Consider the following 23,883-nt stretch of genomic DNA (forward strand, 5'->3'; position numbering starts at 1 on the left):
TGGTGTCTGACGTGATATTTATAATTTACGTTCAACTTTCGAAAAAGTACGAACTGATATCATATAGAAAGACATTTTATTTCTTACACAATCTAAGCTTCTACCGTGTTTCATTTTCTTCAGTCCAACATTCGTCCCTTTTATATTGTACAAGGCCCACCCTAATGGTACAGCAGCGGCTAAAACCTTTTCCTTTTCGTAGATTTATCGCTTTCCTAGTTCCCTTGTATGAACAGCGTTCAGTCCGTAGCGATGTCACTGTTTCAATTTATCTTTACGGTAAATAACACTCTTTTATTTGCTACCGATGTCATATTATATCTATCGAATGTGTTAACAGTACTAATCAGTATCATTTAAAAACACATACAAATCGGACTGCCAAGAAAAATTTCGTCGTTTACGCATCACTGGAATGGTGTTGAGTTTGATAAATAAATGCATACTGGCTCACGTAAAATAGTCTCAAGTCAGCATCTGGGGGTACGATTGAATTACAGGTGATTTTTAAATACTTTGCTTAAAGACTGTTTGATGGATATGACTTACATCACATTTGAACATTAAAGCTGGAATATCGTAATTTTGTTCGTGTTTAAGTTGACGTTTCCTACGGTCTATTGCATTGTTAATATCCATCTTTTGCCTATTTGCATACTACTGCTGCCGAATCTGGTACGTGCTATGCCTATAGCAAATTAACTAACTAAACAATAGTTACGATCCACACTCTAAGACATAACTACGCGTTTTAAAACATAGCATTATTATTGTTCAGTTCATTAGATTGCCATATTCATTCAAAAACGTTGCTGCTTCGAAATCGTGAAGGTTTTCCGTTCCGGAACGATTACCATGCTGTTCGCCACCTAGCAGTGCTTCGGCGTCCTCGTCATAGCATCGCATTGGGTACACTACGCCGTCGCCCATGCTGAAAGAGAGTAAAGTAGTGAATCTTCTTTATCGTTCTGTTCTGAAAAATCATCACCGGACAACAACACATTATTGCTATTTGATTGAATTTCAAATTACAAAATTAACAAAAAAATGCTTTATCTTGTATTGGTTTAAAACGTAAATGTAAAAAAAAAAAAACAAAATTTATATCAAGGACCGCTCCTATTCCTCCCGGGATATATGTAACATTTATTTCCAGTTCTTTTTATAAATACCATTTTCATCAAATACTTTTGTAAGATATTAATTAAGTCGATGCATTGCTTACGAACAACTTAACAGTATCATTGAACAGAGGAATGGAATCCATTGTTATTAGCGAATTTCAAGTTTCTAGAGTTCATTACATATTTATCCATATTGATTCTGTCGTTTGTACCTTATGTTAAGTTTAGAAACATACGAAATCTTGTATTCCAATTCCCCTCTAGGGTCATTCGTTACTTGTACAAAATAGCAAGGAAGAAACGTTTGACATAAGATAACTAAGGCTCTTAATATCTAATTCGATTGAATAACAGAAGTCCATTGGATTGCGAATCCCACATTAGCATTTTTGTTTTTCAAAGATTAAGGCAACGCACAATGCGAATCAGCGCTGTTACTGAGTACGACCCACCAGTGAGCAAAATTTAAGAACTTTATCCTTCATAACCACTCTCCTCCTGCTCTCTACCAGTCACTAGCTCTAACTACTGCCCAGGAAGGTTTAGTGGACACGAAGCACTCTTTGGTTTCCTACAGTGGGCAAGCCGTTTGTGCTGAGCGACATGACCACAGTTTGTTGCTGACCCTGGCGACGGTGCCCACCGCCCTCCTTTGTTTCGTCGAGGTGTTCTAATATGATCGTTTGAGCTTTTGGATCGACCCGAACGGTGCTACTTGCAACCGCGCCGTTACAACATTGACTGCCAATGGTGATAGCGGTCAGGGGCGCTACGGGGACATTACTTCATGCGGCGAATTCGATGCTATATGGTGCTACATCGCGGCAGGGAAATACTATCCCATCCCCAAGGCTACAAATGAACGAAAAGTCAAAGAAAGAGAGAGAGAGAGAGAGATTCGGTAAGGCGAGTGGTTTTCGATTTTGATTTTCAAGAACGTATTGGATGGTTTAAGAAAAGTAGATAAGGAGAAGAGAGTTATTAAACAAAATTAGTTCAGGCCAGAGACCAGGAGTAATTGATTGATTCTGAAGGATAAAATTCACCTTTTATTCACTGGGGACCATTTTGCAGAAAAAAACATGCGAAAAAAAACATTCCAAAATACTTTATGTACATGATTAGTTCGATCCAAAAGTGTGTTAAGTGATGTTTAGTTGAGCTGTTTCAGCTCTACGTTTTGATTTAGCTTACTGTTCAATAGGATTAGTCACAACATTTTACTAATAGTTACTCATTAAATGAAATACACATCCCATTTGCATTTGCTGAATTCCAAACCATCCTGATTTTTCATTATAACAATAGACGAGAAACAAAAAACAGAAGTAAGAATTTTCAAACCATAAGATCCATCAACCCAACGGTTAAACATAGATACAACTCTGCATAATAGAGCCATCATTGTTGTTTCTACAATGCACGAAAGACTGATAGAAGTTGCTTGTGATCGTGCTCTGTTGCAAAAGTAGGTGCAATACTGTTGAAACCCAAATCCACAAAAAAGAGAGAAAAAAAGAAAGCGAAAAAAAATATTTATACTTTAATCATTCACTTACCTAGTATACACTGGAACGAACCACAGCCGCCAATCATCTCCAAAAACTTCCTGAAAATTGTTCAGCTTTCCCAAGCTGAACCCATTCTTATCTGGACCGCCGAATCGGAAAATTGGTGTACGAAATGATTCTACAATGAAGTAGCAATGGATGTGGTGTGATTTTGATGCTATCAAATGTGTAAAAATCGACGAAAGCTTACCTAACGTCGTCCTATTCAGAAGCACCAGGTAAACGTGATAGCCGAACAGGCTAACCAAGCTGATTGCAAACATAACGGAGACGAAAAACAGGAACAAAATATGAAATCTACCATCAATTTTACCCTGGAAGTACGAATCACGGTCAGAATATGTTGTAAAAGTGCATGGTTCATCCCTTTACCGTCCACAATAGCTCCATATAGGGGATGGTACTGCATGCTACATACACACAGTATAACAGTGCATAGCCCAGAAATAGAATGAAGTACTTGTAGTTGGTGAAATTGATGCAATTGTTAACCCAGGGGCAGTGATGGTCCAGCTTCAGGACACAAACGCCGCACACGCTGCAGTGATGTGCCCGATCCGGTTTGATGAGCCGGCATTTGTCGCAGAAGCGCACGGATGCGTTTAACGTTCGCGTCACCACCGGAAGTTCCTTCGCAAACGTTTCGAGTATTTCCTTCTGCTCCACCTCATTCGTAGCACGTACTATTCGGTCGAGCTCTGCTCGCGGAACGTGAAACTGGAATGGTAAAAATCGTGAACGGTTTATTGTTATCTTATCACACCATCCAAAAGATTACTGGCGTGTTGTGCGCTGGAGCGCAAACGGGTTGACCAGCGAAGCGATGAGTAATCGTCGCCCCGAACCACCTACCCTGGAGGGAACCCGACCGATGTCGGTGAATACTGTTTGGTAGTACGACCACAGGAACATAACCAGCACGGCATGGTAGAAGAGCAGGAACAATATCCTCTGAACAATGTTGGTGACGGTAACTGTGATGGGTGGAAAGCACGGTGTGAGCCCGCATTAGCTTCTATTACATCGCGAGAAAGGGGAGCGAGTCACACTTACAAAAGGAAAGTTGTATCACAAACGCGTAGTATGACCAACCGATCACAGAGGCAATAAACAGCACTGGAAACCATTTCATCGTACGAACGCAGCATCCGCAGCGCTCGTTTCGTTCCCCATCGAACGTGGTTCGATGATAATCATAGCTCTGTCCGTGAGGCATCGACATCATGCAGTAGCGTTACTTTACACCTCCCCCGACCTTCTACTGCTGGTGGGACCAGTGAGGACGATCCCTTTGCGGCAAATTCCTTGGCCGCCACAGTTGTCTCGAATTAAAATGCGATCTGGCGCGAAGAGTGGTGCTCAAGGTTGGCGATTGTAAAAACGAAATTATGCACCTTTTCGCTACTAACTAGCACCGATAAACAAGGAAAAAGTTGCGAGCTGCAATTCCCATCACATTAGGAAATCTGAATGTCAGCTTCTTTTTGTTTTGCAAGGCAACCAAGCTACATAGAGGGCGAAATACTCTAATTACCTTATGCTGCAATGAGTGACAGCTTCAACAATCTTGACGTAAGATAAGCAGAGTCTACACGGTAGCACAAGAGTCACAGTCTGCAGAAAAAATGATTTTAATTTAATTTCATTTAAAAATTTCAATATCTCGGTTATTATTATTATTATTATTATTATTATTTAAGCGATACGCACAACAATGTGTATTTATTGCGGTGCAAGCTTTAACCGCAGGACTCCACACAGCATAACACGGAGCGCAACATAACAACTGCTAAACGCTTCAGAAAACGCTTCTTTGATGGTAACAAGTTTTGAATATCCTTAGTAGGCCGCTCATTGCTCGTAGAAAAGCCACCAACCTACTGCGATGACCGACAGGTAATTAAACGCTTTGCCTCCTTTCCCAAGCGTTTTCTCAAGCGTTTGGCAGCTGTCAGTTGTTATGTTGCGCTCCGTGTTATGCTGTGTGGAGTCCTGGCGTAAGAATTAAATGTTGTGCTTTAATTTTGAACATGTATTGATTTTGATTGATTGTTGTATTGATATTTGTTTTGAGCGCTTTTAGTTGTATTCTTTATCATGTAAAAAATGAACAATTTACAAATGGTTAACAAACTCATAGTATGGGTGTAAAGATTTTCAATTTTTCAGTTATTTTACGTTCAAGCATAAACAATGAAGCGTACCACACTGTAAAGCAGACGAAATCTCATCAATGCAGCGGGATCAAATGGTTCCTAATGCTTTTACGCTTTTTGTATGGTTCTTGGTAACAGAGATGTGATAAGCGGAATAGAAACAGCATGTGAGCAAAAAAGCCTATCCGGATAAAACCCACCTGGAGTGTTGAAGAGAGCAGGGCTCTCGCATACGTTCCTTGCGCAAGAAACCTTCAAGCAAGCCCAACATGCCCCACGGGCCACATACACACACAAAGAGAGAGAAAGAGAATGGCGAAAAAGGAATGAGAGACCGGGAGCGGCGAAATGCAAGAGAATGTGCGAGAGCGCACTAGCTGTACGGAACGCGCGTACCGTCGTGAGAGAGAGTGAAGCTGCAGGCTGGACCCGAAAGAGATAGCGGCTTCACTGCTAGAACTGAAGTGAAAGCTACCAGCCGTGCGTGCGAGCTGTGAAAAAGTGACCACCTTGTGAAGGTTGTTTTATTTTTTCTTTGCCGCCATTGAAGCGCTTTCCGGTCCCGCACTCCGTGCTTCCGGCCGAAACTGGTGCAGTTTTACCCATCGATAGGCGACGGTGCTGTGCTCCAAGTCATACTGTGCCAGTGTGTCCAGAAGGCGTCGCGAAAGGTGGTGTTTGCTGCCCGGAGGATCGAAGCAGTCGTGTGACAGTGGTTGGTATTACGAGGGGCATTTTTCTTCGTTCGTGTTCTGCAGACATAACAGTGGCTGAAAAATGTGCCAGTGCCAGTTTGTTCGTTGACCTTTCGAAAAGGGTGCTGTGGGAATATCTTTCGTACCCTGCGGGCACTTGTGCGCTTTTGCATGGCATGTGACGGGTTTTGGCCGCGGTGTGTAGATTAAAGGGGTGAATTCGTCGATCGTCGTACTGTGTAACTCGTCGTGAAAAGTCCCAAGGTGGTGCTGTTGCACTGCAAGCAGTGCGTGTGAAAAATGTGAAAATTTGAAAATCGATTCCGGCGTTAAGGGTTTTTTTTTGTTGTACGGACGGACAGGTGGTAGGAGATGATCGAATCTCTCCCCAACTCCCAATGTGGAGCTGCGAAGAAAACGGTCGTCCCTTTGCGAAGCGGGGCAAACATGCCTAACTTTACTGAGCAAGAGCAGCGCACACTGTCGTGAGAGCGTAGAGAACAAACACACCGGAGAGGAGAATGGGCTGGCTGGCTGTGATTCAAAGGAAATCACTTTTGACATCAGGTGTGCTTGCGCGCGCGCGTGTGTGTGTGTGTGCGTGTTGTGAACGTTCGGTGCAAGGTGAGCTCACGGTGCTCGCTGTGTGTGCGTTTGTCACGTTTCTGTCGCTGGCAAAGTGTGCGCGCGTGTCGCGTTTTTGGTTGGTTGCGCTTTTGTGATTGTATGAGACTTGCCACCCGTCCGCTCCCTTTCCCTCCACCGGTAATTCCTCGCATATCGTGTGCAGCTATCATTTCGGTTGACCCCACATCCTCCATCTCACTCTCCTCTACCTTCTCTATCTCTCTCACTCTTTCTCTTTCTTCAACGTTTGGCTCCGGAATTGGTGTGCTGTGCGAAGGTGCGTGTGCGTGAGCGGATGTGTGTGTGTGTGTATGTTGGATATTTGCGCTATCTCCCTCACCTCTCGTACTCGCCTGCTGCGTGCGAAAGTTGGTTCGATTGATAAATTTTCCTTTTCGAGAGCAGCAGCAACCACTAGCAGTGAGAGCGGGAGCTAGTAAGAAAAAAAAAAGAAAAAGACCAGCTTTCCAGGGGATGATGTGTAACAAGTTGTGAGAAGCTGGCTGGTTCCGGATCTTGCCGGGAAAAAAGCGTACCTCAACGCTCGGTGTGGAGTGAAAACTGTGAGAGCTTACGAAAAATTTAGCCCAAAAACGTTTGACAAGGGTGCTAAAGACACAACAAAGCTTCATATAATAGACCGTATAGGCTCTAGTGTGTTACCAGGAGATAGTGTAGCTAGCTTGATTTCGAATTGTTTTGTTTATTTTTAGTACCAAATCATCCGTCTACAGTCCGTATCCTGTACCCATTGACCACATCCACAGCGTGCGTGTTACTTCAAACGTTTTCCAGCAGTGCATTCGTGCATCGTTAGTGAGCTAGTGGTGCGAGCAGTGCGAGAAGTGCGTGACGATAGTGTGTCGGTAGTGTCTGTAAAGTTGAAACTCTCGACCATACTTCCTCGGCCCTTTTGGATACGTCACATTGTATCGTCCCATTCAAGGTGAAATAAAGTTTCGATAGTTGATTGCGACCTCAAGGAATAACCCAGCATTAATCCCCTCGAAGGCTCGACAGACAGGTAATTTCATACTGAGATATGCACACCGTAAAATGTACATTTTGCAATTTCTTGCCTGAAACACAAAAACTTTCTGGATTAAAATTTGGTTTCCGTTGCAAAGTGGCTCGTAAGTTGGAACCATTTGCTGCCCATTAGTGGAAAAGGTACACCAGTATGTTACGCCAATCACGTAGAACATTATGGTACACGAGCCATTAGCACCGACTGCGGAAGCGAAGGATATTTTCTGATCCAAAAAGATTCGCGTCCGCCGTTGACGGCCGCCGCGAGGGAACGCTGTTGTTGGAATCATGATAATCCTTAAAATGTATTTGTATACGTTTTACGCACACACTGGTCCGACCGCCCTTGGTCAGCCCAGGTGGTGCACTAGGATGGAAAGAAATCGAAGCGTAAGGGATACACTAGATCGAGAAAATATCAAACGCAAAAAAAGATTGGAGAGCGAGAGAGAAAGATCTTGAACGAGAGTTCAGGAGGGGAAGAGCGAGAGAAGACGGCTGATAGAAAAGGTTGGCGAGAGGGGGTTTAAAGGTGGCAAAGTTTAATGGGCATTCGAGTGGGTAGACTATTGTGGCTGATCTATTATTAAACTTCTAATAAGCCTCATAGTAATTAACGGCCTTGATTCGGTTCGGTTTGAATTGTGAGCAGTCTGGCTGATTGCAAGTTCCACCATTTTTAAATCAATCCAGCAAAAGATGGCATCACGATTCGGTTTTACTTAGTAGCTTTTTTCAACTCCTATTTGGAAGCCTGTCCCCTATCTTGGCAACGTAGTGTAGCGCTGCTCGGAGCAGAATTTTCCGCTTGAAAGTTCTCTACGCCTTCGTCGGCAGACGAACGCGCTCGCTCGGCTTGTAGTAGTGGTACTGCTGGCGTAGTGTTTGTAGCTGCTGTAAACCAAACAAGTTTTCATTTCACAGCACACAGGTGTGTGCTCTCATAGATTCCCAAAGCTTCACCAATACAGCGCTAGCGCTAGTACGCAGAGCGCATAGACACACGGCTGCCAGCTGCCCCAAAGGGTCCTCGAGCGAAAAACCCGAAAAAGCTAGCTGCGCTCGCAAGGATGGGAAATATGTAATATTTGTACTATACAATATGTTTCGTTTTGGTGTTGTAAATGTATAGCGAGAGTACTGGAGAAGCTTAGTACGTATGTACAGTTGTTTTAATTAATCTACCTGCTTGTGAAAATTTGTTTTATAAAACCAACATCCTTTTTCGTATTTGTTAGAAAATACTAGCGTAGGTATATTATAGCGTAATCTTGAAAAACATTTTTTTATGTTGTACGCGATTTTACAACATAACGTCACTAGTGTGTTTGTGTCAAAAGAGGGCAATATCCGCCGCATTCGCTCTTTTATTATGTTGTTGCCCTTACCAAAACATTACCTCATTTGTTAGTCTTTGAAATTTGTACTGTATGTGTTAGTCAAACTTCAGACACTTACGATTTTATATGAATTTGATGCTAAAGCACCATTTTTTTTTGTATAAAAATGTTCAATTTTTCTCTAAAAAATTATTCATTGGGAATATTTGAAAATGAGTTAAAATTAAATCAAAATGAGTTAAAATTGTCTTTAGTTTTGCAAACATTTTACTACACGAAAACAAAGTGTTTGATTCTTCGAATTGAAAATGGACGTATATTGCATACATTCTGTCAACGATGTTGTTATCGTTTAGATGGATAAATGATATTATTCATTTCTGAAAGCAGGATAATAGCAATCTATTTGGTCAGCCAGTGAAACTTAATTATATAAAAGCAATGAAATGAATGAAGATACAGAAAACTCTCGCATAACGAGTTTAATGCTTTCCACTGACACAATCGTTGGACGAAAAACTCGTTATTTGCAAAAACTCTTTACTATTCATATACTTATTCGTATGATTTAGTTCCAGGGTTAAGGCAATGCCAGAACATAGTGAACTTTTTTGTTATTAATCTGCAAACGTAAAAAATTGTAAGATATTTTTTACAAATTTTTCATTTGTTAATGAGAATATACTCTACAGTTCTCTCCCTGGATGCCGCTACAAACAAATCAATGTTGAGCATAAAAAGTCTTGCCTTTTGGAACGAAAAGCACTTATAAAAGAATGATAGTTTTTTAACTTCACTTTTTATTCTAACAACAATAACGTTCGTTATAAAAAATGCACCAGTAACGCAAATATTGTTGCTTGTTATGCGAGATTTTGATCGTTAAAAGGTGGATTTATGGTCCAATTCAACTTGCTCGTTATGCAGTTCCTTAAAAGGATACTCGTTATGGGATTGTCCACTGTAATAGATTTACAATACGTATTCGGCGATGCTGTCCGATGTGTGTGAAGAATAGCCCTTGAAGAGATCTAAGACATGGCTAGTTCATACTCATGCATTGTGCTAAAGAAGCAAAATATAAGTTGATCCAATACATTAGCCACTAGATATCGATAGTGCAGATCACTGGATGATGCAGTATCAGATACGCCAGATAGTAGTTGTTGTACAAACATAGAAGAAATTATACTTTTTGTCCTGGTTTTATTCGAGATACACTAGTAATGGTAACTCGTAGGATTGTTGGAAGTCGAATTACGTTGTTCGCAGCCAACATGTATCTAATTTATGGGTTATTTTTGACTGATGTTGGTGGTTTTATCAATATAATTATTTATTCAACTGTATTTACAAAAAAAAGTTTGTTGTATGTTTAAAATTTTGGGATTATTATGTCAAATTGTTCTATAAATTTTAGATGTCTGGACAACTGCGCTTATAAATTACACTGTTGTATTTTAAATACTATTTGTATCAATTTTAACACAAAAATAAAATTTACAATATAATCTTTTGCGATGTGTGTATCAGTTTTCATCAAAAATTTCGACTAATTTATCTGATTTTTGGCTTCAATGACTTCATTATATGCTTACATGGGGCAGTCGAATAATCATTCAATGCTATATCCTAATAAAAAAATCAATCAACTAGGCCTCTAGGGCGTGCATTATTTATACTAAGACATGTATCTGGAGCGTGTTGATAAGCTTCGATTATTGTACATTATCCAATCCATTGGAAGCAAGCATCCAAGGCCTCTAGGGCCTAGCAAATTAAATTCTTCAAAGATCTAAGAGAAGAAAATAAATTATTGTTTTGCATTATGTATTGCGTTATGTATTCGTTGAGTAAACTATTGTATTATGTCCGGACTGTTTACTTACCACGTCCATTTTTCCATTTATACACTTGGTTACTTAAATAGGCAAGTAAATGAGTAGACATATGTACGTGATTTGGCGAGGATTCTTTAAAACATCTGCATTTGCTGCGTTGATACTGGTGACCTTTCGTGAGGATTTGCTTCCGCGTCCCCAATAATAACTGCGTTCATTATTTTATAAAAGCTTTCCCGCATTTAGTACACCCTGCGTCGCCTCCACCAAGCCTCTCGAAATCATTGATTTTCAAATGAAAAAGAACCAGAGAGCTACAGAATCTGCTGAAAGAGTGTCCTCCATGCATGCGCCATGCGAACGATGTATTGCGGAATTTTCTTATTTCCTGCTGCATTTCCTTTTCAATTTCCCTTTGATATTTTTGTCTTCGGCTGTGGTTTGGGCGCCCCCTCAGCCAGGATGTTTAGCGAGCGACCGTGCTATTGCCCGGCAAAGGTGGGATCACCTCCGCCCGCACATTGCCTCACGAAGCGAAGGACGTTCGTCGCGCCGCAGTCGTATTCTTCGCTCGATTCGAGTTTTTTTTTTGTGGAGAAAGGATTCTAAAAGATTGGCTGCTGGCTGGCCGTTTCATTGCTTCCCTGCCCTGCCATGACACGGTCCGGGAATCGGTCCGCAAACGAAGGTCAGCAGCTCCGTTTCTGGTGTAGTGGTGCGGGTTTGTTTTGCATAACAAAAAGGACTTGCGCAAGGATGTTGGACGCGTGTGTCTACACACAGAAGAACGGTGCGTGTGAATGTTTGTACTTGTGTGTGTGTATGTATAATTAGGACAAGGTAAAGGTGGCCGTAACGTGGCTATAGACATCATCTGTCAGGAAACTCATTCCCATAAGCAGTGAGCAGAAGGAAGGCTTTGGCGGTAACATTGTTGGCGGTGGGAAAGGTACGAAACATAAACCTGTCACCCGCGACTGTAAACTCGAATCTTTTGCTGTGGCTACCGTTACCGTGTTTTTGTTGTTGTGTGTATTCCCCCACAAAGGCTGCACGGAGGAGCAGCGCTATACACGGTCATTTCGTGGACATTCCGCTGGAAAAGGTTACGTGAATATTTCATCAGGAGCAAGTTTATGTTCCGATGGTGGTAACACACAGTGCTGCACCACTTCCGGCAGGGATTTGGACGTAGACGTGGCTGTGTATGGGAAAGGCTTGGGCCACTTGCTGTGCCCCAGTACCGCTTTTTATGCGGGAAACATTGTTGCGAGGACAGATTTACTTGGCGTGCGGCGATGGAGCCAATTCGATAACCAACCGCTTCGGTATGCTCATAAGTTTAGTATGGGACCACGGCAGCAAACGACTCAGCAGCGCAGGAATGTCCACTCAATGGTGTAGAAAAATGTCCCTTCAAGCTGTGAGTTTGGTGGGAAGTGAGTGAACGAAAACTAAAATGTCTCGCAAAACTTGACAGCCGAGCGGCAATGGTTAAAAAGAGAAAAGAAAAAAACAGTACCTCTTCACAGTGCAGAACAGTTTCATAAGAAAACCTATCTATAGACAACAGCCCAACGAGAAAAGCGGCTCGGTGAAATAGAAAGAAGGGGGAAGTTCTTGGCCGACACATGCAGTATCTTGGATTGCATTTTTTTCGTTGTTGTTGTTCAGGTCCTTCTGCCGTGCTGCGGGTCATTCATTTTAAACTAAAAATAGTTTTGTGAACGACGCTAGTGCTGCGTACAACAGCAGCAACAACAGTGTGCAGCAAATGCTCTTGCAATAGGTGCCAGAGCATGAGTTGGGGGGGGGAGGAAAAAGGGGTAGTCAAAATGTCAATGATGCTCTACATGCGTCACTTTCGGAAACGACAGGTATGCACACTCTAACTACAAAAAAATGACGAGAAAAGGAAGCAAATAAACAACCCCTCAACATGTAGAAATGGGGAGCGCTGCTGGCAGCATGATTCAATCGGTGCCTGCGCAAAGGAAGGATAGCGTTGTGTGCGGAACGCGAAGCAGGTGAACTTTTAACTGCCAGCTATCCAGTCCAGTGGGCTGCTTTTAGGCTGCACCAAAACTGCAGCACTCTGCCCCAAAACAGCGCCCCCGGTTCGATAAACTAACAAACAAGCTTCGTTTGGCTCGTGCTGGCTAAAAAAAAAACAAGGTAACGTGGTGTGGGGGCTTTTTCCCCTAGCTGCACCCAAGCAGAAAGAACCTGATTATATTTCAAATGCCTTTCTGCTCGCCGCTCGACGACGACACCTTTTGACCTCCTAAAATCTTTTCAATTGGATCAGTGGCCCTGAAAGAGTTTGCTTGCGCGCGGGCCCTTTATGCACAAAAAGAGCATTAAAAATGGATACTTATTCTCTCGATGGGCACATATAGTGTTGTCCTGCTGCTGCCGCTGCTGCTGCTGCGTACGAGCGACCCAAGGGGGGGGGGGGGGGGCAACTGGTTGGCAGGAGCCGAAGCGTCTGCTATCGATCGAATGGCCGGGTTCTTCAGCGTCCGAAGTAGTTCAAATCCTGTCCCCGGTGTAGAGCGGATGGCTAGGGAGTTTGCCGGGTGCTCCAACCCAAACCGCCGACGGGCATACGAACGGGCTCGCACGCATCGACACGAACCGTCTTCTCTATTGCCTCTTGGGGTGGTTTTCGAGAGGGTGTATTTTTGTGGTTCGTTGGTGACCATTCAAATGGGATGACGACGACAACGACGATGATGTGAAAGAGCCCAAGAGTTCGATATGCAAAACGGGGTAATCCACTGCCTCCTGAACGCGTTTGCTTTACGTGTATCCTTCGATCTGAAGGATTTGCACACTGGGCAAACTGGGCTTTATTACAAAAAAAAAGAACAGATTATAGCGCGATTCTGTTCTGCTGTTTCCAACTCTTATCAGCATTGCTGTTCGGAGCGTGCCCACTTATGATGGACTGTCGCCCACTGTAAGATTAACCGTTTGTATGGGGAAGAAAGGATGGATTGGGGAGAGGAAAACATTTTATGGTAAAAAGTGATTCTATTGGCAAAGACGGATACAGGCAACACGCAGGGTTCGCGATGTGTTCGTTTGAGTTTATTAAGCTATAAGGAAAAGAAAAATAGACACAAAATCCATCACGGCCCGTGCTGCGAGACACTCTTCAAAAGGGGAAGGGGGGGGGGGGGGAGGGGGGGGGGGAGGGGGGTGGGTTGTGAATGGTAAGAGTAAAAACATGTTATCCTGCAGTCGTGAAATATTACAACCCCTCGGTACCATGGAGTGGTAGCAACATCTTGTTTCGTCATTATTTTCAGTGATTTTGTTTTGTTTTTGTTGCTGCTATTTGTGTGGCTGCATCTTTACCACTTTTAACCAATGTTCGTGTTCCCCTCACTCTCTTCCTTACTTTCTTTTACCCCAGTGCCTGTGTGTGCGTGCGGCAACACGAAAGGGGAAAACAAACGCAAAAACATTAAAATAACTTGAATGTGGGGAGAACAGTTGCCATATTGTTGCGTTTTGCCCGGCTATGCTGCCTACAGCACTTTTGCTTTGAGGAACGTATGGTAGCAGCCGGCGCAGCAGGGAAGCTCCCGTGTGCTTTCATGTGCGCCTGGAATGGTGAGCATAAGCGCAGCGAACGGGGTGACATTGCGATAGCGAAAGACGAGTGTGTGTGTGTGTGTTCACATGTACATGCACAAGAACATAAATGAGGCCGCAAAACTATCCCCGCTCTGCAAGTCGATTTTGTGAGAGCCAGAAAGAGAGAGAAAGAGAAAGGGAGAGAGTGGGACAAAGTGAGAAATCTTTTCATTGCATAAATCCAGAGCAGCAAATTATGCTGCAACTGCAGAAACAGCAGCCGCCGCCAGCACGTGCATGCATTTGTAGCTCACTGGAAAAGGAAACAAATTGGTGCATCATGATGTTGATGCATCACATTGCATTTCATCTTTGGCGAATGCTTCGTCGCATCAGATTAAGCGTATCGCGGCGCACACTCCTCTCGGCTATGTTTGTGTGGTTTTCTTATGCTTTGCTCGATTTGTTGTTCCCTTTTGTTACCTTTGCTGCCATTTTCGGCTGCATAATTGGGTGTTTTGGTGGTCTTGTTTTTGGTCGTGACAGAAGAACGTTTTCTGATCGTTGTTGTTTACAATGAATTTTTGCTTCAGAATTTGTCTAGTGGAATCACACATCTAATGATGTTGTTGATCTCTTGCAGTACTTTCACACTTGTTTGCTAATGTTACAAAAGTATCCAAACATGATTTAAAAACGGCTTTAGGGTTATGACGATACCTTCGTTTTGGGTTTGGTCTGCGTGAAGGTAGCATCACAACGCATTATTTATCGGATACTCATGAAATCTTATAGTTTATGCTCTGCACGTGTTTGTCCACTGCTGGCCCTACAGGGACATGAAAGAACACACAGAGAAATTTGTTCCTTGTGTTGAAGGTAGCGATCGCTGCACGCTCCAACTAATGTCCAGGGTTTTCTTGCGCGCTGGATACAATGATAAATTCATTACTAGCCATCCCAAACTCCCTCAGCGACTGACACACGGCTATGCTCTGTGGTGTTCCTGGTCGTGTTCCTAACATCTTCTCGGTGTGTGGTCGATCGCTTGGGTGAAAGCATTGAAACAACACTACTTCTAAACACATCCGCTCTGGTGTCTACGGGAGGACACCATGCTATCCTTTTTTTTTGCTGGCAGACGTGTAGCCTTGCGCAAATCCTGGCAGCACCATTGTGTATGCGACGGTTCCGGTGCGTTATGGAATAGTTTCCTTTTCGGCGTTCTTGTTTGCCGAGCCAGCCTTTCAGCATGCGGACGGCCGTGTGCTCCGTTGTGCTTGGTAAATAATGAAAATTTAGGAAGGTCGCGAAATTTACGACCGGATCCAGCATCGCTTCACGGGTTTCGCCAGCTCAGAGGTAAGGGGGATCAGGAACGATACGGCATACGAATAAAAAAAAAAACGCTGCAAAGAAAATGCGCTAAAAGACAAGAGTTTGGCAGAGACGTGAGCTTTTGCTGGAGTTGCGACAGTGGAGAATTGCTTGGCAACCGTTATCTTAGAGTTTTAAGTACTTTCAACAGACGGTGAAGTGCTGTTTCGCGTTTGGGTGGCATTTGTCGCGAGTCTCACGAGCGCTTACACAGAGTCGTCGCCAGTAAGATGTAGAAAAATGGCCGCCAGCGAAGCATCGGAGTGTTTGTCGTACGTGTCGCACTTTGAAAAATTCACAAACCCTGCCTTTCAAGCGTGTAATTAGCCGGAAGGAATTCTACACTCTGGTCCAACAGTTTATGGAAGTTGCATGACGATGCGTACCTTATTGCGCTTAACAATGGTTAGTTTGTTGCGGGTCTTTTGCGCGATATGCGGGACGTTAGGGGTGTAAATTCATATATATTTTTTATCCTATCATTGGTTCTTGCATTTTCTTATTTGATAATCATCGCCAGTTTGCTGTTAGTAAAATGGAAACTATATGGAAAAATGTGTCATTTAATGTGTATGATGTTCTACATGATCATTTTTGTTAGCAGATGATACGGTTTAATGCTGTTGCAAATACACAATCTAAGGTCATTTAAAGGTTGTTTACATTTCCTGATTTCGTTCCTGATCGGTGGTAACTTATAAAGCACCACTTTGATTCTTACACTCTCTGACAGGGAGAAAATAACAAACTTGGGTAATTTATCGATCAGCTCAAAAACAGTCATAGAAAACAGGACGCGGGAGACTGGCAAGAGCTCGTTTCTCCCACAAGCGTGTGCAAATGTTATGCGCAGATCGGTCGTGGAACGGTCGGTGGTACACCACCGGCCGCGAGAACCTTCAGCGAGCTCATCACGAGCGAGTGTTGTAGAAATTAGAACTAAAAAGTCGACGGGTGGCTAACTGCTTTTGCCGTGAAGGAGTTGCGCTCATGGGAAGTATATCTTTTAAAAAACTGCGTGAATTTACTGTACGCCTGTGCCTGCGCCTGTCCCGGGAACACACAGACAGCTGGAATTCTTTGCAAGCCGGTGGGGCAACGAAAATAAAACAAATTGTGCTGCAAGGATTGATTCGTTTTGGCGGTTTGTGTAAACAAAATCGAGATGATTTTTTGACTCTCCGGCTCTGGATGAGAGGGGAAAAGATTGGCTAGCGCTAGCGCATTTAGTTTAGTTCATTTAGACAAATGATTCCACCACCTCCAGTGATATGTGGTGTGCTCCACTCTACCCTTTATGTAGTCGGGGGCAGGGTGCGCAATAAAAACCAAACCATCATCTCTACACCATGCAAAAAAGAAAACCACCCAGCGGGGATGAGATGTATTCGAAATGATGCAGATCTCTTGGCTGAGATTATATAAACGATGTACTAGGGGGTATAGAAAAAAAACAAAAAAACAAAAACAAAAATGATCACGGCCCAAAGATGACTACAAGCTTCCTTCCCGTACGAGCCAGTGTGGTTTGCGCGCTAAGGGCAAGGCCAGCAACAGCGCATTCGACTTCGGATCGGCCTGCCGCCCGCCTGCCCGTTGCAAACAATCCGTCGTGACGACGCATTCATGTCTCACGTGCTAATGTGTTCTTATTTGTGACGCAATTATAACCCTTGCTCCCCATTCCTGTTACTTCCGCACGCTGGTTTGCGTTGGTTTCGGTCGGCACGCCGCCGTTGTCGACGTCGGCCGGTCCGCCGTCACTACCATAAAACAGTATTTGGAAGGAAACAGTGATTGGAAGTCCAAGAGAATCATCTCACCTACTTCCGCCCAACACCACCGGTGTGTCGTGCCGGCCAAATTAACCCATTTTGTCCATCATGTGACCGTGTGTCTAGCGGCGCGAGGCGTGTGACACCACGGTGTCGTCAAGTAGCGTTAGGAAGGGGGTAGGGAATGTTTCTACGTAATGAGTGAGAGATCGACATGTGGTCGTCGTCGTTGCGCCGTTTTGGACCGTACGACCACGTGCATCGCTTATTGCTCTTATCATCAACTGGCCGAGATTCTTCCATACACACAGAGGTGGCGATGGGGCCGGCATGTGTTGCGCCAGCCCTGTGTCATTACAGGGTAACTGGGGAACGATAAAGAGTTAAACTTATGGTACAATTCGCGAATTCGCGCAGTGTGTTGGCTGTACACGCGAAGCAAAAACGATACTTGCGGGGACCATCTTCTCAAGCCAACTAACATGTCGTCGGCATACGCCCTCGTATTGTGAGCGGTCTCAAATGCGTGGTTCCTAATTTTAAGGGTTTTCAGCTGCTACCTTTTGAAGTGCATGGAGGGGTGGGTGTCTGTGTGTGTATGTGTGTGTTTGCTCTGTGCATGATACAGCGTACGCGACTTCTTGGCACTTTGGCCTCCCCCCCGTGTCTTATCTCGCTCATCTGTAGGCATACCGTTTTCATACACTCGTTACTGATTCGTTTCGCTCAGCCGAGATGAAAGAACTGAGTCTCTCTGTCTTTCACGCGAAGGTGAGCATACCTCTTTGGCCATGTAATGGCGACGTACCTTATGCTGTGTTCGGTGGTACGCGCAACGACCAGTGGTAGATCAGGTTCTTTTGGTGCATCTGGTTTGCCAGCAAAATGCTGTAAACTTACTGGCGGCGGGGAAAGGGCAGCAGGAGCGTTGGGAAATGTCAGCGAGATGAGTGAGACTGAAGTAGTACTGCATTGGTGGTGGATTTGGTAGTGTTGGTAGAGCTCTGGCGTACGTGCCAAGTAGACGTCAGGTGACTGTTCTCATTCAACACGTTAGCGGTTCGCGCTGAAGTAAGTTGTACTGTTATGGTCTATGGCTCTTGCACTCTCTCCGGTTTGTCCTGTCAAAATATCTTGCAATATGCATGTTTCTGTGCGGATATAGTTCCGGTATACAGTTCATCAGTAATAATGTAAAAAAATTGTAACAAAACCATGTAGCAAATTGGGGACGACGGTTGAAAATATTAGTATTTCTAGTAGCTGTAGTGGCGGAACTGGAGTTTCCACTTGCTGCTGCTATTGATGGAGATGAGTTTCAGCAAATCGTAGCTCCGGGGGCCAGCCAGCAGAGTGAAGCAGGGCAAAAATAAATAGTCTATGAGCAATAAAACAATTCGATTGTTTACGCAAACATTCTTCCGATTGGCACAGCGAGAAGAAGAGAGCGGGGGTTCGTAGGGGGGGTCGGATGTACGACTTTGCATCACGGAACCAGCATTCGTCAGCGGGAAGGGAAGGTCATTTAATGGCAGAGATGAAAAAGCAGGGAAGAAGGTATCGAACGCGTCGGACCGGCCTGGGGCAGTAGTATAATTGTAGGAAATAAAGCGTTGGAATCTATGTTATTGACTGTGTTTTAACAGCTTCTGCCGACCGGCGGCTGTGGCAGCGGCGGCTGCGGCAGCGGCGGCTGCGGCAGCGGCCGTTAAATGGTACTACCAACCCCCCCTCAATGCTCTGGTTTTACAAGAGTGATTTTTTCTGTGCTCTTCAAACTGCGTGGTCTGTGTGTAGTATCGATTATCGAACGCTTCGTGATGTCATGGTACGGAATAGACACCGCTGAGGGGAAAGAAGTGGCGCGTGGCATCATGGTGTGTACTCGTTCGCCTTTGGTCGTTCTGCTGCTCGTACGTGCTTGAATCCCAGGTCATCCCAGGACGTCCCTGGCGAGAGGGGATGAATAGTGATGCCTTCGTGATTTTGAGCCAGTTTCAGTTGGCTCGAAAGCAATGTGTCCCGCTCCGGGGAGAGTTGGAGAACAGCGCTCGATCTCGACAATGATCTGGAGAGAAGAGAGAGCCAGGGTAATGTCGGGGTGGCAGAATTTTCCATAACAGCGAATGGTTGTGTGTATAAAAACACGTGCATTATTTTTAATTTATGTATCTACATGTTCAACATCTTCTTAAACTGTACACAATATTGGAATTGTTTTGTGTTGTATTGTGTGAATGTATTTTCTAGTCCTATGTTTTTAACAATAATCATCAAATGGAGAATTGAAAGTAGATATTATATGAGCCTGTCTTGTCAATTGTTAAACCTGGAATGCTTCGGAACATTGTTGAATTGTGAACATTGTGAACAGCTTTATGACATCATCAAAATTTTGTAAATTACAAACGTTGGTCCCCCAAAATTGCTCATATGAAGACGAGAACGTGATTAATCACATTCGAATTATTAAAAGGCAAGCTGAAACGAACAAGTCTATATGATGTTGTATGTAACGCATGTTGACGTGTCGACATAACAAGTAATTGTACAAATTAAATGAACTGTCTATATTCGACGCTGCACGTACTTAATGGAATGATCCCTGTTGCCTGTTAAGTAGCATGTGATGTACAAGTGTATCGTGACAGTTGGATTCAGGCTATTAGCACCGCATAAAACCAAACCGTTTACCGATTGGCAAAGATAGACCATCGGTTTTGCTAACACCTAGCAGCAATACTTCAGCCAGTCAGAGATAGTAGTCTTCCTGTGCAGTTGGAAAAGCAAGATCGGGTAACCATTCTTTGACTTCGCTCCGGACATGATTGCGAATTTGATTAAAGTCAATTAAACGTCTCGGCGTTTCGCTGCGAGGGGATGGGCGGTTCGGTCTTCTTCTGTTCCAGTCGCATCTCGCGTTTCCCTCATTGATGGCACTTTGGATTAGGTCTTGCAATGTGAGCTAGTTGAGTGTGGAGACACAGTGGCGGCAGAGTGACGAGGGACGCGTGGGATCCCTGTGCCCTGACTTTTCCTCTTAATTGCTCCACAGAGATTTCCTGTTGCATGGTGGACGTCGTGATTTGCTCTAGATACGAAGCCTTTCATTCGATGCTATGCACGCAGATGTTGTATTCTTTCATTCTCAATAAAGCGCAAACTTCACAATTCGTGTTGCCGTAGCCAAATTATGTATCTGATTTAATGTGTTTTTGCATGCTTTTTACCCCTCCCGCAGATTACGCAAGACAAACGAACTATGTCGAGTCAACAGAAGCATCGGATTCAGGTTCCCGACGGCCTAAGGGATGTGCTGCTGGAGTTTTCGATAGCGTACCTGCTGGAGCAGCCGGGCGATGTGATCGATTACGCGGTAACGTTCTTTACAAAGCTGCAGGAGGACCGCAAAACAACGATGATCACGTCAGCCGAGCCAACCTCGCCTGACGAGAGCATAATGTCACATGACGAAGGTAGGTACAGTTAAATGGGTTTGATTTCGATTTTGATAATGAAAAATATGCTGCCACGTTAGGCAAGATTGTTCGGAATGTTGGGAAATTTGGTCTCACGTGCTGTAGTAGGATAATTCGTTGTCCTTTGCGGTACCGTCCACAGTAGATCCAATGGTGCTATTACGTAGTGGTAAAATTCAATGGCATTTCGTGTCAAAACTGACCGAAACGTTACGGTTCCATCGCCAAGCTCCGTCGGGCAGCGTGTATCCAGCCGTAAAGCATGCGCTCTACCACTACGGATGGTCTTCCAACGTGGACAAATGAAACCTTCCACCTTCTAATGTTGGTGTGTATGTGGGTGGGTGTGATATGTTCGCGTGCTGGGGGGTTTGAGTTGGCAAGTTTTCACCCACAGCTAGCACCTCCGAAACTAACACGCTCAATGACGAAAAAAGAACCATATCCACTTCCAAGGCGCCCTATGTCGCTTGGCAAGGATACACTAAAATTATCATGCCCTACATAGGCTTCATACACCTATCGGGCGGCTTAACATGTGACTGGTTGTGTACGTGTGTGTGTGTGCAAGATTTGGCAAAATTATTGATTTTTCCAGTCCGACCAGTGCAAACGAAAGAATGATAATTGTTCTTTGGTACGGTGAAGTAGTATATATGCAATATGTATCATTTATTTTAGCTGCCAGAACAGCGGTTTGACGCCATCGACAGGTGAATGGGTTAATTCTAGAGTGAATGAAGAGCGTCGCCTACGAAAGCAATGTACGCAAAGTAAATCCACATACATGCTGCGTATACATTTTCGATCGTATCCATCTAGCTTTTACGTACATCTTTGTGTCTCGTGTACCGTGTCTAACACGGTTCTATCGCTGCACGACGTCAAGCGGAGCTGACAGAAGCTATGTACGCCTTTGCCACTTTCTTAGCTTGTGGTTTTGTCCCCGCAGCGTGGTTGGGTTCTTCTCCGCGCGCCAACGGTGAGAAAGAGTGGGCAAATACGGTCCAACAATACATGCGTCACGATATTATTCGTCCGCCTCCGTGGTAGTACCATATGTTCGTGAACGATTGTTTACACCCTGGGCTTTGCGGATCTTACGGCGAGCGCACAACAGCGGTTGTGAGATAAGAATACGACACGACGTGCTGTTGTGCGCCTACTGGGGGTAGTGAGTTACACAAAGTATTCATTTTGCAATTTATGTGCACCGTGTGTGTACTTGTCGGGGTATGGCGTGAAAGGGGAAAACACGTGGTGTTCGTGTGTGTGTGTGTGTGTATTGTATGGTGGGAATGGAACCAGTTGGAAATTTTAACATTACCGATAGAGTGGGAATGCTTTAATTTGACTGCTTTCGTTAATCGTGTTGATTTGTTTTTGAATGCTTTCAAACAAACTATGTGTACGAAGGTAAAGACAGTAGCGGTGAGGCAAAGCAACTCGGTCGTCCTCGGTGGGTGTAAAATGTGGATGAGGATCAATGGATGTACTTTATGTCGCGAACAACAAATGCGTCTTTCCATTTTCAATGTCCTCGCCCATGCTTTACCGTTCGTATTGTTTTAATGGCTCTCGCGGTCGGATCTCGGAGTCTTGCTGCCTCGCCACACAATGGGCATCATTCATAGGCCTTTCGCCCTACAATTACCTTGCTCAATAGGCCCCTTCGCACTTACTTTATTTGTTCAGCTTGGCAGTGTTAACTCACTGACGGCGGTCGGAGGCGGGTTAGAGAGGGGCGCAAATAGAAGTGCGTACGTTCCTGGAAAGAAGAAGCCTTTGCTGTATCAGTTGCCTTATCTTAGCTGAAGCGTGCTGCTGTTCTGTTGCCCGATTGGCTCACTAGCTAATACTCTCCCACTCAAACTCAACGAGTGGCTCCCTTCGCAGATGGTTTATGTAAGCGGGCTTTACGAGAAGCGCACAACTGTATCAGGTGATTATTGCAAATTATTCTAAAGTACGCTGTGAAACCAACACTGTTGCATAAACAGGACTGGTCCAAATTGGTACGCGTACGCGATGGAAGAGTTTTATTATATCATCGATAAACTATAAAATTGTCCGACAAATTATTCATCACGGACTGCTGATTGCTTTAGGTCGGCCTCTCTAGCGCTCGTTGTCCATAAATTGCCAAGGGCGCCCGATATACGTCAATTTGTTTTCACGGGTACAGCTCAATTCGTGGACCGGATTGGACTAGAACTAAATGAAAAATAACTTCATTTTCATCGATTGATTTCTGGCTCTGCCTGCCCTCCTCTCCCGTATGTGTATTCTGTTGTGTAAACAGAAGAGGGCTTAAGTGTTTCTCGCACGTTCATTAGACTGGAGGTGCGATCTGCTTGGAGGCGGGGGTAAAGCAAATGGAAGCTAGGAAGTGCCCCCCCCCCTCATCAGTCCGCCACCCCCCCCCCCCCCCCCCCACTCCCGGCAGTTGAAGCATCATCTCGAACCGAAGCAACCAGCCAATCAATTGCCTAGTTTCGCGCACAATCGTTCTGTTTCGCTAAAATATTCAATTAAGAATAGATAAACACAATCAGTGGAAAATGCAGCAGAACTTAGACGTTCATCGGAAAGGAGCATGGTGGTGGTGGTGTGGGTACAGGGCAATTAGTGTTATTATTGGTGTGCCGAGAACTCTCCCGATCTTCGGGGGAACGCACAGCGTGCCAGGGTTCGGAATCGGAAGATGTCGTTAGTCGTCAATTGGCCCCAGTTTCGCCCGCGGGCCCTTTAGATCCTTGAACCAATCGCCCAATTGATCGGGACGCGTGTGCTGCTACTGTTAAAGGAGCTAAATTTAAAAGTTCGCTTTGACGGCAAACCGACATAGCTGATTCTATTATTCGATCCCGCTAAGGGTACTGATTTTGTTTTTGCGTCACACGAGCTCCAATGTGTACGACACACGCTGCGATGGATCATAAAAGCCGTCTGTACTGGGAAAGTTATTTGCAGCGAAGTGTAGGATATAGTGCACTGCCAACTTCTGTCGAAGTGGCCATTAATTAGATGTAATTCTCTCTCTCTCTCTCTTTGGATCCAAATTTAAAACACCCACTATCTCTAGCTCGGCCGCTGGCTGGACGAACGCGCCTCTATTAAGCGATAACAAGGCCACATGCTGCTGCTCGGTGTAAGGCAAGCTCAGCCAATAGTGCGTGCCACGTTGATATGCACCGCACGATTTTCTCAAACTGACGCGATATAGCATTGCGTCCTAGCACCGGCTGGTGCACCGTCGATGCATCGGGTGTCCTCGTTCAGCG

The 23,883-nt window shown here is 44.4% G+C and overlaps 2 protein-coding genes across 7 annotated transcripts in view; one reads left to right on the plus strand and one right to left on the minus strand.

The window, feature by feature from the left end:
- Positions 1 to 59: 59 nt before the first annotated feature.
- On the minus strand, positions 60 to 4,201 carry LOC120950464 (palmitoyltransferase ZDHHC15). 4 transcript variants are annotated; one of them, XR_007452189.1, is made up of 6 exons: positions 3,749 to 4,201; positions 3,548 to 3,669; positions 3,068 to 3,412; positions 2,684 to 3,009; positions 550 to 931; positions 60 to 477 (listed from the first exon to the last, which is right to left on the minus strand). XR_007452189.1 is itself a non-coding variant. In XM_040368494.2 (6 exons), the coding sequence occupies exons 1-6, from the start codon at positions 3,918 to 3,920 to the stop codon at positions 775 to 777; spliced, it is 1,050 nt and encodes a 349-aa protein (XP_040224428.1). In that variant the 5' UTR covers positions 3,921 to 4,197; the 3' UTR covers positions 60 to 774. The 4 variants fall into 4 exon arrangements, 3 of the variants coding, with proteins under 3 accessions (XP_040224428.1, XP_049463630.1, XP_040224430.1); XM_040368494.2 differs by having other exon boundaries at positions 60 to 931; positions 2,684 to 2,813; positions 2,886 to 3,009; positions 3,749 to 4,197; XM_040368496.2 differs by lacking the exons at positions 60 to 477; positions 550 to 931 and adding an exon at positions 1,101 to 1,976 and having other exon boundaries at positions 2,684 to 2,813; positions 2,886 to 3,009; positions 3,749 to 4,196.
- Positions 4,202 to 5,268: 1,067 nt separating this feature from the next.
- The window catches only part of LOC120953312 (cAMP-dependent protein kinase type II regulatory subunit), a 38,268-nt gene continuing 19,653 nt past the window's right edge, over positions 5,269 to 23,883 (plus strand). For 2 of the 3 annotated variants that reach the window (XM_040373123.2, XM_040373125.2), the window contains exons 1-3: positions 5,286 to 5,566; positions 6,887 to 7,197; positions 20,362 to 20,596. In XM_040373123.2, the coding sequence (XP_040229057.1) occupies positions 20,383 to 20,596 (214 nt within the window). In that variant the 5' untranslated portion in view covers positions 5,286 to 5,566; positions 6,887 to 7,197; positions 20,362 to 20,382. Of the gene's footprint in view, positions 5,567 to 6,886; positions 7,198 to 20,361; positions 20,597 to 23,883 lie in introns of all 3 variants that reach the window. The other variant, XM_040373124.2, reaches the window with a different exon arrangement.

This window comes from Anopheles coluzzii, chromosome 2 (genome assembly GCF_943734685.1).
Source record: "Anopheles coluzzii chromosome 2, AcolN3, whole genome shotgun sequence".
In the NCBI taxonomy this organism is placed as follows: Eukaryota; Metazoa; Arthropoda; class Insecta; order Diptera; family Culicidae; genus Anopheles; species Anopheles coluzzii.